The 16,900-nt window shown below is 53.3% G+C and overlaps 1 protein-coding gene across 1 annotated transcript in view; it reads right to left on the reverse strand.

Annotated features, from left to right (window-relative positions):
* Positions 1–15,884, reverse strand: part of DLGAP2 (DLG associated protein 2) — a 114,875-nt gene extending 98,991 nt beyond the window's left edge. The window contains exons 1-2 of the mRNA XM_087856483.1: positions 14,825–15,884; positions 4,880–5,091 (exon numbers count right to left, since the gene is read on the reverse strand). Coding sequence (XP_087712609.1) covers positions 4,880–5,091; positions 14,825–15,820 — 1,208 coding nt within the window. The 5' untranslated portion in view covers positions 15,821–15,884. The remainder of the gene's footprint in view (positions 1–4,879; positions 5,092–14,824) is intronic.
* Between the last annotated feature and the right edge of the window lie 1,016 nt (positions 15,885–16,900).

Consider the following 16,900-nt stretch of genomic DNA (forward strand, 5'->3'; position numbering starts at 1 on the left):
TAAATGGTATGCTAAAATACTCTCTGGAAAGTTTTAGTGATTTCTAAGGTATGTGAATAAACTTTTTCTGGCCTTTATCCATATTTATATAATGGTGTTTATTTTTCTCTTTGGTTTGTAAGGCATCTCTCTATATATTAAGAATATAAACCTGTGTCACTTAAATGACAAAACATTTCTTCAGGTTTGAATTACTGTTTTATCCTGGTGACAGTACTTTGTTTCTTGGTTGGTTGGTTTGCTTTTATTACAAGGAAGTTTTTAATTTTTTGAATTCACATCTGTCATTATGTTGTAGCTTCTCTCTGTGGAATAATGTTTGTATATGTCTTCTCCATCTGAAAATTACAAAACATTCATATACACACATATGTGTATAAACATATACGCACACCATATATACATACACACATACATGTGTAAGTGATACATACATACCATCTAATACACACATACTGATACGATACTTTTTTTTTTAAACAGGCTCCACACCGAGCATGGAGCCCAAAGCAGGACTTGAACTCACGACTCTGAGATCAAGACCAGAGGTGAGATCAAGAGTCACCCGCTTACCCAACTGAGCCACCCAAGCTCAGTCCACCAATATGATTCTTAGATCTCATATCCAACTGAATTTATCTTTACATAGTTCTTGAAATAAGTCCTCGTTCCTCTATAGATTTAAAATGCCGCCTTCCTGAGAGATGACTCAGAGATGTTCAGAATTATTAGAGCTTTGACTTCCAATTCAACTAACCAGAAAAAAAAAAAAAAAAAAAGAAACGAAACCCCAAAGGCCACCAAATGAAACCAGTCGGTGTATCTTTCCTAATAATCAAAAACAAATTCTGCAAATCCAGTATCTAATACAAATACACAAGCTGCCTTAAAAACCCAGCAAATCGGATTCAGTAGGAACTTGAAACTTACCTTTCACTTGTAATTATTGCGGCTGGTGTCCCATGTGGACAGCGTCTGTCCCAGGCACAGGGTCTGACTCTCCTGATGAGTCTGCCCAACCGCTGAGCACTTTGTGTGTGAAGGCACCGTGACACGTGTGCAGGATTTCAGCTGTTTGTTTGTGTTGCATTCTTCTTTTGAGAATGAAGCCTTTCCCTTACTTGCTATTCTCGAGAACGCAGTGAGGTGAAGATAAGGAGTCCTTATGTATACAAAGAGGACGTATGCTCAATTATAAATGAGAGGACGGTTTTTTTCTTGGTTAACAGCAGAAAGGCAAGACTGTGTTCGACAGAATCACCATTGCAAGAGGTCAAGCATCTTGAAGGAGAAAATCTGCAGGCCTTACAGAAGGGATTTTGTATTTGATGGCTTAAAAGGACTGATAACAACCAATTAGAGATCCACTTTTCTTCTAGGTCTTTAGCCATGCAGATGGAAAAAGAGCTGCGGGTGCAGTTCATTTTCTACGAGCATTATTGTGACAGGGGAGGCGCGTACAATTCCTGAGGCTTTGGTGTGCCAGTGTGATGATTCAGAGATAAGAACATAAATCCACACCTGTCACATTGGGACTAAAGTATAATTACCAGGTTCATGCTGCTGTTTGATTTGCATCCTTGAATACTGCTGCTAGAGGTTGTCCGTGCACACCAGAGGCGCACCAAACCCCGTGGGGGTCAGCAAACGTGAATTCTTATTTTTAGCACCTGAATCGGCCTGCCACCTGGAAACGTCTGTCAGTCAGCCCCTCCTGATAAGGCTCTGTGGTGTAGAAGGGGGAAATGCTCAGGGCACCGTGAGGTCGGATGACTTCAATTATATTTTAAATACAACTTAAGAACCATCAGGTTTGCTTCACTATCTTTGGGTATAGAATAAACTCTAGAATAAAGATGGTCTATTGACGTAGTCTATCACGAATGTCAGATTCAGTTGATTCCAATGATCCGCACAACTTCTTGCAGCAGTGGTGAGCGTCCCTGGTGCTAAGGGACCACAGGTGGGAGGGTCACAGGCAGTGGGGACGGGGGTGAGGTGACCGACAGGGGCACTGTACAGCTGTCTGTTCTGCAGAACCTGGTCTGCTAATCTGGGACTCCCAGCCAAGCCCTCCTAGGTTCCCCTGGGCTCCTCTGACCCCACGGTAATACTGAAGTACTCCTTCCTTTTCCTGTAGTGCCTGCTGCTCCCCACAGGCACGCTCCCCACAGGCAAACACTCTCCCTCCGGGCACGGGGTTAGAATCACTCCTTTCATTTCAAACCCGTGGTCACTTCTGTGACATTCTGCACCTTTCTCCGAGTTGGGGTTCTGTTGCATAAAATGGGCAAAGTTATAACTTCCCCGAGTAAATAGTTGAGCTTCTGTGATGTTACTTAAAATGAAAATTAATGAAATCACATTGAAATGCACAAAATTCTAAACCAATGTAAAATGTGCTCAGATGCTGATAGGCGATAATAGTAACAACTTAATGAATGCACCTCCCAGTCGTTTAACTTGCATTTTCAATATGTTAACCCCAGAGAGTGACTTCCGGGAGTTCCACGCACCTGGCAAATCAGCAGAGTGCCCCTGCTGGGCACGGTGCCGTGTGGACATTCTCACGGGGCACTGCTCTCCCCATTTCGTTTCCTCCAGGGCAAGGTCAGGCGTGGGGGAAAGCGTAATTTGCACACTTAATAGACGGAACTCAGTGCCCTGACACTTGCTGGAAGCATGAACAGAGTGACAGTTACGGGAGAAAGGGAAGAACGGCCCAACTGCAAGGTTATCTCTGCGGACGGATCGGACGGCGCGTGGAGGCCACGAGTGGGGGAGGGGCTGAACCTGGACTAGGACCGGGAGGGGCACCACTGGATTATTCATTCCCCCAACTTTCACTGGCACGCAGGAGCCATCAGCGTGTGAACCCCAGCTTGGCTCGCATGCGTAGACACTCAGTATCTGCATTACGATGTCAGGCGGCCTTGGCCTCTTCATCACTCTGGGGTTCCGGAGGGAATTCTGACTGTTCTGGGTGAAGGCGTGGGTTCTAACGTAACTCCTAATGCAGCCTTGTCAGCACTGCCCCTGGGGCTCCTGGTACGAGGCCCGGCCAGTCTGGGTGAGGAGGTGCGAGGGATGGCAGGGTCTCCACCTGCCGCGGGGTGATGTGAGATCAATGCCCCAAGGACAGCTCGAGGACGGGCACACGGGATGCTGAAGGAGTGCTCGTCACGGGGGGCCAGCAGAGAGGGCATTGGGGTGGGGGGGGACTCGTTAACACAAAAATCAAGTTCCTGATCCTGAAACTACCAGATTCCTGCTCACCATTAAAACACAGCTTGTTTGTTTTTTTTTACTTTCACGTGGTTTGCTTTAAAAATACACAATCATGGGAATCACAGACTTTCAAAATGTCAGCTCACGTCAGTGGCCACACGCCCAGGGGCCCCGAGCCCCGGACCCCAGCCTGAGCCCTCAGAGCCGCTGAGCACGGCGGCTGCCTGGCTGAGGTGGTCCTCGGGGAGAGTTACGGTCATTCCTAATGTGCACGTGTGACTACGCACCCCAGGGGAAAGGTGGGGAGGCCGGCGGCTGGCCCGCTGCCTGCCTGCTGGTGTGGCGGTCAGGTTCGCATCTGGGCTGTTCTGCCTCTGACGTCCTGCAGGACAACGCTCTGGCAACACCTTCGACTGTTTCTTCGCTCAAGCATGACTCCCGCCCCCGATGCCATCCCTGATGCCCCGCCAGCACATCAATGCCGTCCCCAGAGGGGCTCTGTTCCCAGTCTGTCCCTGACGAACCCGACTATCCATGTAAGGCAGAGCAGAGACGCACGTGCAGGGACACGGACCGAGGCGTCTGCCACACCCCACATCCTATGCGGCATTCCCCAACCCGATCGCCGTGCAATTTAACAGAACGGGGCAACAAAGGCATGGTTTGCATCGGTGAAGAGTAAGATCTGGCTGCCATTTAAAATCTGTATCGTGCATGCTGCACGCTACCCTTACTAACTGGAGGTGTTGGGAAGTCACACGGTTTTGCTTGTTGCCGTGCGCACCAGGCACAGGAGGGGTGACACAGAGATCCCACCTCGGTCTGGGGCTCCATCCTCCTGCTCACGGGTTATGGTGACAACTCTGTGCAACAGAGGCAAGGCACAAAGACGCGGATCCCGGGGACAGAACCTTCATGTGGGACGGCGACAGCTTGTGGGGGGTGAGGCCGGAGAGCTCTCGCATGCAGCGGACCCCTGAACAGCACAGGGGTGCATAGTGTGGGACCACTTCTATGTGGGTTGTTTCCCATACACACAGTGCGGTACTGTAAATGTATTTGCTCTGCCCTAAAGCCCCGTGTGGTCCAAGGGTCAACTGTACACCTAAACTTAGCTGTGGGACCAGAGACACACAGCAATGCGGGTGTTAAGAGCCTTGTTTCCAAGTTCATGTTAATAATCTCTTTCCCAAATAGTTTTCCCTGTTTATACTTTGGGAGGTAGTTAAATGTATCAGCAACCTATCTTTGGACAACATTTAAAGCACATGCTGTTGTACTTGTAAAACTAATAATCCATGCTGTCCCCTGCCCTACAAAAATCCTATTGCCTACAAATGCGCTTATAAAGTTTTAGTAAACAAGACATTCCCTATAAGATCTCCACACATGCACACACATTCCCACAAACACGCCCCTGGCGGAACTCACTGCCACGATCTGAGAACACCCTGATGGACCACACCAGCTACGATAGTGGCTTTAAGATGAGCTGATGTAGAAACCGCCCAAGTAAATAACCAAACGTCTGACTGTTTTTTCTAAGGGTCTTGAAAACTGACGGCCACAAATCTAACATTCGCAACTCAGACACTGACGGCAGCTACGACGGGCCTGCGTCTGGACAGGGAAGACAGGAAGGCGGTCTTACGTCTGGAGGTCTGCCAGTGGCCGGGGTCCGATGGGCTTGAGCAGGGGCTCCGGCCGCATGGCCGCCGTGGGGGACGTCTTGGGGCTGGAGTCAGACTCCGCGCTCTCCTCGTCGCCCATGGCTTTGATGTAGCTCCCACTTCGCATTCTCCTGCAGGGGATCTCCTCGTCCTTGGCGCCCGTGGGGTACCCTGCCCACTCGTCTTGAGGCACCTAGGGGAGAACAGACACACGCATGCATCAGGGGTCCCAAGAAGCCCGGGGCTCTTCCGGGGAACAGACGCTCTGCCATTCCTGGAAGACACGCTCCTTACGGCCGTTTACCGTTTGAAGTGAGGAGCGTAAGATGGATGGTTGCTGGCGCTGTCATTCAAAGCCCAAAAGGACATTCATGTACTATTACTGTTTTTCCCCATTATAAAAGTGAGAGCTAAACATGGGAAGAGTGACAAAATGCGAGGAACGCCGGAGGAAAAGAAAACCACTTGTAATCTCAGCACCTACAAAACAACACTGCTTACATTTTAGATTTATTTCCTTCTGGTATAAAAGGAAATTAAAATTGTCCTTGAGAAGACTGGGGGTGGGGGAGGAGTCCTCCAGGATGGGGAATAGGACAGCCGCAGAAGGAAGATTGGGAGAGCAGAGGGGAGGACGGGGCTGTGTCCTGGGGCTTCACCCCCAGGGGCAGCGGGTACAGGAGTGGGGGAGGCTGGAGGTCGAGGGGTGTTGGTGTGCAGAACCCCTGTGCTCAGTCGCAGACCTGACAGGCCACGTGCCTGCACCCAGCAGGCCCCACATGCACCGCAGACTCCAGGCTCTGGACCAGGCTCCCAGCCTGAGGGTGGCTGGGCCTTCAGACCAGGAAGCAGGTCAGCACTTTGATATTCACCCACCACACCCGGAACCTGAGCTCCTCATTCTACAACCAGCACAAGTCACAGGACTAGCACAGCGCCTGCTGCCCCCAGCGTTCCCGTTCCGAGCCGTCCACGGTCGAGTGTTCCTCAGCTTTGCATGGCCATGGGGAGGCTCTGGATGACCTTGACCCCTTCGGTCAAAGTCACATTTACAAAAGCAAACCCACGTGGCAGGCAGCATCTGGGTGTGGAGAACCCCACTGGTGTACGTGGCACAGGTCATACGCAGCGCCGAGGCGAAGGGCCCACACGACCCGTTCTTCACGCTGCAGGTGACAGAGAAAGAAAAGGACAGAATCCCACATTGAAAACGTCTTCCGAGTGGACTTCCCTGTTGCAAAGTGTTTGGATGCTTACGCAGGGTCTGCAGAGCACCTGCAGGAATCCTCCGTCCTTCCACTTGGTCAAGCACCCCGCCAGGTTCCGCACACCCACGTGCAAAAGCCCTGCTTTTACTCATCTCCTTAGAACACGTGACCATAGCATTGCTCTGGCAGATGGACGTCTTCCAGCCCAGCACGCGAGACCGAGGGCAGCACAGCTCCTCCCAGGCCTTGTGAACTCTGCCGTTCCAGCCAAGACATGGGGGTGGCAGGAGCGGGCGTCTACAATGTCAGAACCCCCGCAGCCCTGGTGGTGATGGCGTTGATGGATCTTGTCTGCACGCTCCTGAGCGGGTCCATGCAAGCTCCCGGAACAGTAGCAGGAACGCGAGGTGTGGCTGACCCAGATGCCGTGATGTGGGGCGGGTGTCGCAGACAGAAACTCCCAGGCTGTCACTCAGTTCTAATCTCGCGGCCTTCCCAGCGGGGCCTCGCTGAGCTCCTCGAGGCCTGGCACCCTGCGCAGGTCTCCACGCGGAGATAGGAATGAGGCCATGTCCATAGAGCAAGATATCCGAAGACCCCGACCTGTTCACGGCCTCTGGCCCCGTGATGTGGCTTCTGGGAAGGTCTCCTAAGACCGTGAGAGGCGGTGCCAGGGGCTGGGGAATTACGCTTTACAGTCGAGGAGGAAACTTGGGCAGGGTGCTTCCTATACGAGGAAGTATCAGTAATTATCACAATCACACAATGGGTGCTGCTCAGCCCCCAAAAATAATCGCGCAGAAGAATATGCATTTAGCCATGGAAAGAGGTTCACGGGGGAGAAAGCAATTTTTAAAGTACCGTCTGCACTCCATTTTTTATACCTTAAAAATAGACACGCCTGCATTATGCATGGAAACGCAGCTGGGAAGATGGAGCGGGGTCATCGCTGGGAGAGAGATTACGGGCTCCTTGGACAGTTCTCCTCATACTTTTCAGCAGAGGAGACAAGAAATGGATTGTGATTTAATTGGGGCAAAGACACAAGCCCAGAGGAGGAAGCGAGGGGTCAGCGGAAGCTGTGGACAAAGAGGGTGTCTGGGGAGGCTTCCTGGAGGCAGGGCCTGGGGTTCTAACTCACTTGGATTGGCCCGCAGGCAGGTGCACACGGGCACAAGCTCCCATCCCTGTGCCGCCGAGGACAGAGGATCCTTCTGGGCGGCAGCTCCGGGGAGGAGCGGGAGGCCGGCCGGGGACAGATGGAGAAGGGCCATATGCCACAAAGACACATTCCTGTTGGCAGCGTTACAAAATTTCTCTGAATTAAAAACGTTTCCATAAAAAAAAAGTTAAGTTTTTTTCCCCCCCAGCAGTCGGTGAATTAACTAACAAATGAGTCCAGCTTGTATTTTTCTGTTTCTGATTTAAGAAGCCAATTCGCAGGCTCTGACAGAAGAAATTTCAATGAGAGAGAGAGTGTAAACCAGAGTCAAGTGCAGGGTATGAACACCGATTCCAAAGCATATGCCTCCAGACTAGCAAAAGACAGAATAGCCTCACTAAAATGGCACGAGGGCCTAGTCAAGAGAGCTTTCTGGTGCATCACAGCGTCAAAACCCCGCAGCGGAGGCACACACGAGGCCCAACGTCCACCACAAACATTGCATGGCTTCGTAGTTTGCAGGGAGCGAGTATACAGATGACGTTCTCTTAACGACAGCTACCAACCTCTGCAAATCCAATTCGGAGTGTTTGCTACGTACAGTGATCATCAATTACCCTAATTACCTACCTGCATATCGTGGGGAGTGATATTTGTAATTTCTAAATAGGCGTTTTCCTGAGGTTGACTTTAGTGCCCATTCTGGAACCTCCTGTTCCTTGCTGTAAGGCTACTCCGACGCTGCGTGTTAAAGCACGCTCCCTCTCTGTCAAGCAGCAAGGCACAGGTGGAAGGGGCCGGGCTTCTGTCATAATATTCTCTTTCAGGTGTTGAAATCAAGGAAGAAAAATAGCATCCAGCATCGTGTCTCCTGCAGGGAAATGTCTTCTTCGTTCGTTCAACAAGTGTTTTGTTTTAAATACATACCAAGTGCATTCGTCACTGGGGCTAGAATAAAGAGCAAGACAGCTGGGTTTCTGCACCCAGATTTTTACAGTAAAGGACAACAGCTCTAAGTGGGGGCAGGCTCCGGGGGCCATCGCAGAAATATGGGACAGTTGTGACTGGCACACACCTGGGAAGCATTACCGGCAACCCAGGGGCCAGCGAGGCTAGTTTTAGGGAAAGCGTGAAGCAATCCCACCCAATGAAGAACTGGCTCATGTCCATATTTTTGAAAGTCTGTTTTCCGGTCTACAGTTACTTGAGCCTTAACTCTAACTCCACTTCATATGTAAAGCAAAGGATGTGTGTGTGTGTGTGTGTGTGTGTGTGTGTGTGTGTGTGTGTGTGCGTGTGTGTGTTTGCAAAGTTTTAACGAACAACGAATTTTTCCGAAATGCAGCTAACCATGTAAATAAAGGGAAGGGAGAATTTTGGTTTGATGTTTTACCAAGAATTTTTTACCATTTCCAAAAATCCCAGCAGGTGGGTTAACCCAGTAGCCTCTATAACTGCCCCCATCCGTCTAATCGGTAGCCCCGAATTATGGTGAATCACCAGCCAGAAACAAGCTTCTGAGTACTTCAATACTTCAATCTCTACACACTTGCCATTGTGCTTATTTTTGTATTAGAGTTCATGTTTTCTGTTAAAAGCTATCTTCTTTTTATTTCTGTTATATTAACGTTTGGATACATACACATTTCAAATAGTGTGTGTAGGTCGTAATACTAAGTTCACTTTAGAATAGTCAAGGGGACATGATAAAATACTTATTATTATAAATGAGACACTCATTTCAATGAGTTTAGGAGCCATGATTATGGACAGGGAAGTTGTTTCACCAATTTCACGATTCCAAGTCTGGAGAGCACATGGTAAGGTTACCATGCCTATCTCCTAGGACGTGTGCAGACTCTCGTAGGAAGGTCTCCGCTGAGCTTGGAGATGGGGAGGGTGAAGAAGGCAGGACACAGGGTGCAGGGAGGTGCTGCAAGGGGACGCCGTGCTTGCCCAGGGGAGAAGGCGGGCTTCTGAGGATCCCGAGTCCACCTGCTTGTAAGCTTCATGCTCTTTGGTTACACCAGTGGTTCCCAGGTGGGGGCTTGGGTTTCTGCTCCTGGGACATTTGGCAACATCTGGAGACACGTCTGTGTCTCCAAAATAGGGGTGCTGCTGGCGATGAGCGGGCAGAGGCCAGGGACGCTGCTCAGTGTCCCCATACGCAAGCTAGCCCCTCACTGGGAGGGAACCGTCTAGCCCAACACCAGCTGTGGAGAGACGCCGGACGCCAGCAGGCCTCCTGGCAGGCAGGATGGTGGCGATGCTGCCCCAAATCAGCCCCGGGACCCGAGTCTCCTCAGCGTGGCTGGAAAGTGCCTTTTTGTTTATTTCCTTCTGTGTTTTGGTTTTTCATCTGCAGCACTGTTCAGTTGTCCAGTTCGCTTCCTTCAGCCACAGCTGCTTCTGTTTCCCTCCGCGCTAAGGCCAGGACACGATGGAGCAGGAGCACATGACGGCCGGGAGTCGTCGGGGGGGGGGGGCAGCCCCGCCCCAGCACTCGGCCAACACCCTGGCACTGCCTGCAAACCACCGCTCCTCAAGAAACAGTCTCTCCTCTGGATCCAGGAACCTGACATCCCAGGGCCCTCTCACCCTGTCACAAGTGACCTTGGATTTCCTACTGTAAACACGATGGCAACGTCGGTACCTGTAAACTTGGATGACACTGGATGTTCACTCCTGCACAAGCGTGGGTTTATATAATGACTTCCGATTTTCCAGGTGCCTTTATCATACGGTCTTGAATCGACCTGCAAACTCTGACGTCCACAAGCTCAGCTCGGGCCAGCAGATACTTGAACCCCAACATCCTCCCACGAAGAATTTATTTCAACAAACATTTCCTGAGTGCTTATCACTGGGATGGGACGATTGCAGGTTCCAAGGACGAAGCGCTGAAGTGGGACACAGTGCGGGCGGCAGTTCTGTGGGCCTGATGTTCATGATTCCTGACCCGAGTTGGCGGAGGGTGGCTGTGGGACATGCTGCGTGGCTCTTTCCTGCTTTGGGTCTGGGGTCTGCAGGGGTTGCGCCCAGCCAGGACTCTGGCCCCTGGGGGCCCCTGTCTCCACGGTGCCTCTCCCCAGATCCACCCAGGTTCCCCTGACACTGGTACCTGTATGGTGGGCATCGTGGACTTTACAAGCCCTCCAGGTCAACCCCCCGTAGGGGACTCGCCAGCTTTGTCATGGAGACACCGCGTGGGAGAACAGCGACGTGAGACTCTGCCCTAGAGGCTGCTACATTTTGAGGAAACAGGCCAGGAGCCAACTGAAATTTCTGTGTGGCTGCCATGCCAAGCCGCTCCCCCAGGTGACGCGTCGCTGGGAACGGCTGTGGGGGTACAGGAGGCCTGTGTCTGGTTACAGGAGCAGTTGCATGACCCCACCGACCCCAGAGCCCCTGATGCTTCTGCAGACTGGCCCCAGGTAGATAATGAGCTCCATGTGGGACGGGACAGATGGGACCCAGGCTCAATGTCTGTGGCCTCTCGAGGCTGTGAGTTCACGTCCAAAGTGGCTTTAGAGGGATTCCAGAAATGCTTCCCAGGCCCAATATTTCGCTACAGGCTTGGAAGTGAGACCACTGCCTCAGAATGACCATAACCCAAGCTCATGGGCAGTCCCTGGCCCAGGTTCCAAACCAGGGCCGCTTGGAAACAAACGCCTTCCCTCTACACTGCAGTGAGCACGCACTCTGGGCAGAGTGACCGGGCGCAGGCCTCCTGCCGCCGGTCACATCACTCACGCCTCTCATTCTTCTCATATGGATAGGCTCTCTGGGATGTTTGTCTGATTGCTGTGTTCTGGAACCCCAGCCATCCTGACGACATGGGGGTCCCATGCAAACAGAGGCCGGGGGCTGGCCCACCCTCCGATGTCAGGAAACACTCTTCCCTTGTCCACGGGGACACTGGAGCAGCTTCGGTTCGTGGCTTCCAAGCGTTCTCCACCTGGTCCCAGGACAGGGGTGCTGGCTGTCCCCGCTCAGGGTCTCCATGGAGAGTCAGCCCAGCTGCAGGTGAGGGAGTGTGGCAGGGACGGGTCAGCAGTCGCCCAGCCTGAAGCCTGTGGGGTGTGCAGGTCAGAGACAGTCAGCCGAGCAGATGACTGCGGACCGAGGCACAGACTGGCGAGCGGTGTGCAAAATGAGTGGGAGGACAGGGTATGGCACCGCGAGCGGGGGGAGGGGTGGGGGGGCGGCCTCGTCCCCATGGACATGCACACCCTCAGCCCATAGTTACAATGACGCTCTCCCTGCTGAATCGCAGGGAAGCACATGGCCGCTGCTGTGTGTCTGCCCGGACCCCTTTCAAACGCTTAGTGCAGAAATAATAATTGAGCTCTCTTTGGTAAAAGATGGTGGTCTTCCCAGACCACAGACATGACCCATGAGCACAGGGAATTGGGAAACATGGCATTTTTCAGAAGCTCTGTTGTGCGCACTGGAAGCTTCATGCAGTCCACACTGAGCTTGTCCTCGGAGGCCAGACCTCTGCCGCGTGCGGGAGAGCAAGTCACTGCTTGGCTCACTCCACTTCTGGTGAAGGTGCTTCCCGGTGACTGGCGGCCCCCAGCCGCGCTCGGATGGCCCCACTGCCTTCTCCTGCTAGTTCGGATTGCTTCCCACTGTGTCAGTACGGAGTGCTTCCTAGTTCGGGCGCCGAACGAGGTGCTGACTTTGAGGCAGCAGCATAAATAAAGCTGGGGTAAAACCGCAGGGTCGCCAGGATGGACCTGTGGGTCTAGACCACAAGCCAGGTGAAGACAACCAAGAGAGGAGAAAGGGGGTGGGGAGGCCTGGGACTTGGGGGGTACTGGGGATGGTGCGGCCACGGGTCAGGGGCCACGGAGCCACATTCCCACCTGCCACGTCTCTTCCCTTCCTCCCCCCCCCCGGCCCCGGGGCTGGAGGCACCTCCTGCCTTGGTGTAGCGAGAACTGCCTGAGCTCAGAGCTGCCATCAGCCCTCAACCAGCATGACATTCATTAAAAGTTTGACCTTAGATGCTTTGTCCACAGAGGGAGAAAATAGGAAAACAAGAGCCATTTCAGAGAATAAAATGCATCCTAATTTTCTTTCAATCCTGTCTGTGGTCTGCTCCGACCTACTTAAACACATGAAAAGCCTTCCTCTGATGTGCACTCCGTGCTCTGTGCAAATGAAGGGTGGGGTAGCAAGCTGCTCTTTCGCTCAGCTCCACATCTGTCTAGTTTTCGGTGAGAAAGAAAGCGAGTAGAACTCAGAAGCATTTCTTCCTCCCTTCTTGTCTTTTCAACCTTATTCTTTAGGATCCAGAGACAAGTTCCTCCTCTTCCCCATCTTGTGGCCATGAACTAAAATCTGGGCTTATGAAATCTTCACGTTTCTGCAGGAAATTTAATGCAGTTGGCATGGGAAGATGTGCGTGCGGGCTGGACGTGGGTCCGTGATGTCCCAGGACAACTGGCCTGGGGAGACAGGAGCATCGCCTGAGAGGTCATGGCCGTAACTATTCACCCAGTGCCCCGGGGTGACAGCAGAGGACGGTGGGATAGGGAAGGAAGGCACCGAGCTGCCTCCCAGCTCACCTCTGCCTTCGTGTGTGTGTGGGTCTGTCTGCTGAGACACGACTTAATCATGGGCCCCGTCTGCCTTGCCTCCCGCCACGCATGTACGTCAGGACCGCACGTCCCGGGCTCTGGAGCTCACACTTTGCCGGGGGCAGCCCCCCGCCCCCTGCCAGAGCTGCCCTCACTGTGTATGGCACTGGCCTCGCTGGGGAGGCTCTGGGATGGAAGGGGGCGGAGTGGCACGTCTTACAGGGGGAGCTGAGGAGTAGGACGGACACACACACGGCCCAGGGCAGACCCGCAGCTGGCGGCCTCACGGCCACTGGCAAAGCACAAGGCACCTGTACCATGAAGCCAGCGCAGACGGAACCAGACTGTGGGACACCGTTCCCCCAAAACTGATTCCTCAACAAAGAAGCAACACGTGCACAAAATTCAAGGAAAGAGAGAAAAGAGAGAAGGACTCGGTGGGCTTTTCAGAGACAGATGAACTCATTTCCATGCAGGCCCCTTATCTGGATCCAAGCCCACACGAATTGTTAAAAAGAAATCACGAGCAATCGGGAAAGCTGGACGTTGACCGAATCTGGGAAACCACTACAGGATTATAATTACTCATGTCTGAGGAAGGTATCGCAGTGATGTTTCAAAGCAACGAGTCCTTGGCGTCTGGTGCGGGTTGTTTAGAGGTAAACATGGAAGTGCTTACTGGGCTGCTGGATTTCCTCCCACATAAGCCGAGTGGGAGCTGGGTGAGGTCTGAAGGCGACCAGACCGGCCAGGAACTGAGCCTTCCTGAAGGGGGTGGTGAGCGTGTGCGGTCAGTCTAGTACACGCTAACCTTTACAGGGGGTTCATATCCTCCATAACTAAAATGAATTAAGAACAGCAGTTGGAGGACAGACACAAGCATGTGTGGTCACAGGGAGAATGGACAGGAGAAGCTCAGGGACGCATGGCAGTGTGGGGGACGTGTGACAGGAGCTGTGTCCTGGGAACGGGGAGGTTCTGCAGGCAGCCACCCAGGGGCCAAAACACCGCAGGGCGAGCCTCCCCGAGAAGTGTCCGGGCACAAGCAGAGAACAGCAAGAGAGTTCTTGCTTCTCCAAGCAGGACCTGAGCGCACCCTGAATCTATTTGTCATGTTCCTTTAGATGGGAACAGGTAAACATTTTACATTTGTGTAGGATTAGGGCTTGCTAACTACAAGCAATGTTTACATCTCTTCCATTGCCATAAAAATAATATTTTACCCAGCTACCACTTTGTCCCTTAGAGTAACTTTGCCTGTGAAAGTAATTTTGGTAGCGTTTCCCTTCCAGAGAGAACCGCTGGCTTCTGGACAATGTACCAGGATGGACCCCGGAGCTCTGGGACTGCCCGCCTCCTGGAAAGGGTCGCAGTTGTCAGCCTGTGCCGTGGATCGACCGTCTGACGCGTCGGCTAGCCCTGGAAGCATCACTCACACTCCAGCACGTACGAGGGACTCTGAAGTGGAACACAAATCCTACAGATATCGAAGAAAACCTTCACACTTGTAAGCTTTACTAACACTCTGTGAGCTCCTAGATGTCACAGCAGAGGCGTCCGTGAACGAGGCGGGAGCTTCCCCGGCGTGCTCAGCCGTGGTGTGACGGGCAGGCAGAGGACCGGGGTCACAGGAAGGCGTCCCGCAGGATGCCGCGCCCGCCATCCACCCGCCTCTGCTTGTTCCTGCCCCGGAGGGACCCTGCCCCGGAGGGACAGGTGCGTGCTGCTCTCTAACCACGCTCTCCAGTCTCTTAAAGCCACTGGTCTCGGGTCCGGCCAGAGAGCTCCTGCAGCCTGCGAGGGCTCCTCTGCTCTGTGGCTGCAGCCACACGTTCTGGCCCTAGAGGCACCCGGGAACGGCCCGTCGTGTTTAGGGCTGTAGACTAAAGGGGGACGAGGGGTACTCAGACGCCCTCCCGGCGCAGGGCAGCCCACCACCCGCGACACGCGGCTGCCGAGACCCCTTACCTGCAGGTAGTGGCACGGCCTCAAAGACGGCTTGACCTCCTGGTGGACCAGGGGCTTATCTAAGTTCAGGGAGCTCTTGCGGTAGGCCTCTTTTGCCTGGCTCACGGTCAGCGTGGACCAGGAGCTCCGTTTCATGTACTTGGTGTCGGGCGTCATGGTCAAGCCCTCACAGGCCGAGCACTTGACGTCACTGTTACTCTTGGACGTCTTCAGGGACAGATCCCCGAAGGGGCCCGGGAGCACCTCGGGGTAGCAGTGGGAGACGTGGTCCACATGGTGCCTGTTGGCCACGCTGGACGTGCGGCAGGTGCTGTCACTGTCCAGATTGTCGTCGGAGCTCCACCAGCTGCTCGTGCCCGACCTGTGCTTGCCCTCAGGCTTCCGCTCCTTGCTTTTACTCCGTTTGCCGTGCTTGGGGTGGTGGCCGTGGTGGTGGTCCTCCACCCGACCATCACCCTTGGTGCCATTGACGTTGCTCTTGGAAGAGCCCTCTAGGGAGTGGGACTTGGTGAAGAGTTTTTGGACCGAGTGGACGAGGTGCCGTATCCTCCCCGGGCTCTCGCTGCGCTGCTCTGCGGCCGTGGACGTCCTCTGGTATTGCAGCGTGTGGAATCCGTCCCGGTGCAGGGGCAGCTGCTTCTCAAACTGGTCCAGGAGGTTAGCCGGGATGCGGTTGACCCTGGTGCTGGCGTGGGACACGGCACAGTCGTCTCTCGTGTCGTAGTGGGAACTGTAGTGCATCCTGGGGAAGGTGCTGCTGGACATGTGGTCGCCCAGCACCACAGGCATCATCATGCACTCGGAGTGGACGGAGCTCCCGGGGGAGCAGCGGTGGTGGTCCATGGGGCAGCTCTCCACGGGGCTGAGCAGGTAGGGCTGCCTCGCCTCCTGCGCATGGTGCAGGTGCTCGTGCTCGCAGTCTTCGGGGGCCGCCAAGCCACACGTGTGGCCCGAACACAGCTGCGCTTGTGTCCGGCCCCCGGGTAATCCCTTCATGTTCCTAGGAGCGGGGGAGTATCTTCCTTCGTTGAAGTGCTGTGTCGGGGACCATGAGTACTGCTGGTCTGTCAAGAGAGCACAGAAAGCCATTTAAGACGAGGTGGGCATCCCAACCGAGCCCTTACTTCTGTGCGGGACACCTCACGCGGGAACTACTTTATCTGGAAATCAGGGGTCATTTTTGGGCATTCGAGTAGGTAATGATTTTTTTTTTATATATACCACATTGACAGCTCCAATGTATGAGCCTGTTAAGAAGCGTAGACTCTGATGGTCCCACATGTGGTTCTTTTTTTTTTTTTTTTTTTTTTTTTTAAAGATTATTTATTTATTTATTTGACAGAGATAGAGACAGCCAGTGAGAGAGGGAACACAAGCAGGGGGAGTGGGAGAGGAAGAAGCAGGCTCATAGAGGAGGAGCCTGACGTGGGGCTCGAACCCGGAACGCCGGGATCACGCCCTGAGCCGAAGGCAGACGCTTTAACCGCTGTGCCACCCAGGCGCCCCCCCACATGTGGTTCTACAGGTAAAAATACGCATTCTGGAGTCCATTCACCAGGTCTCCGGACAGCACGATTTTGTGGTATTCAACGAACACACAGTTTGCGGGGAAAATGAGTTACATTTCTATCAGATTTGAGTATTGCGGTTGGGTGAAGAAGTTTACAAAGTAACACCTACTATTTACTCAGTAACATTCCTCGGGATGCTAACGTGCTCCCCGCTAAGGTATTCCTCCTGAAGCAGTCTAAAGGGGCCTCCCAGCGGGAGAGGAGGTGGCTTTCTTGAGGCCATCTGTCTGCGAGACGAGGACTAAACCAGGATGTCCTGACCTCTCATTACAGATACTTGGTTTTGAACTGCAGGATTTTATCCAGTACAGAAGAAATGGTTTGGTTCTGTGAGACGCACTATTGCGCAGAGAAATCATGAGGGGTCACCCTCACAGCAGCTGCTGGGCTCTTGTTAGGGAGGCAGCTGAGCACAGCATGAGATGCTGACACGCAGACACGGGCTTCTTGGGGTCCAGGCCCCTGTTCTGCCACCACATGGTGCGTGACTCCAAGGGGCGGGCCA

Source organism: Ursus americanus, chromosome 27, assembly GCF_024610735.1.
Source record: "Ursus americanus isolate L20-20 chromosome 27, mUrsAme1.1.p, whole genome shotgun sequence".
NCBI classification, from domain to species: Eukaryota; Metazoa; Chordata; class Mammalia; order Carnivora; family Ursidae; genus Ursus; species Ursus americanus.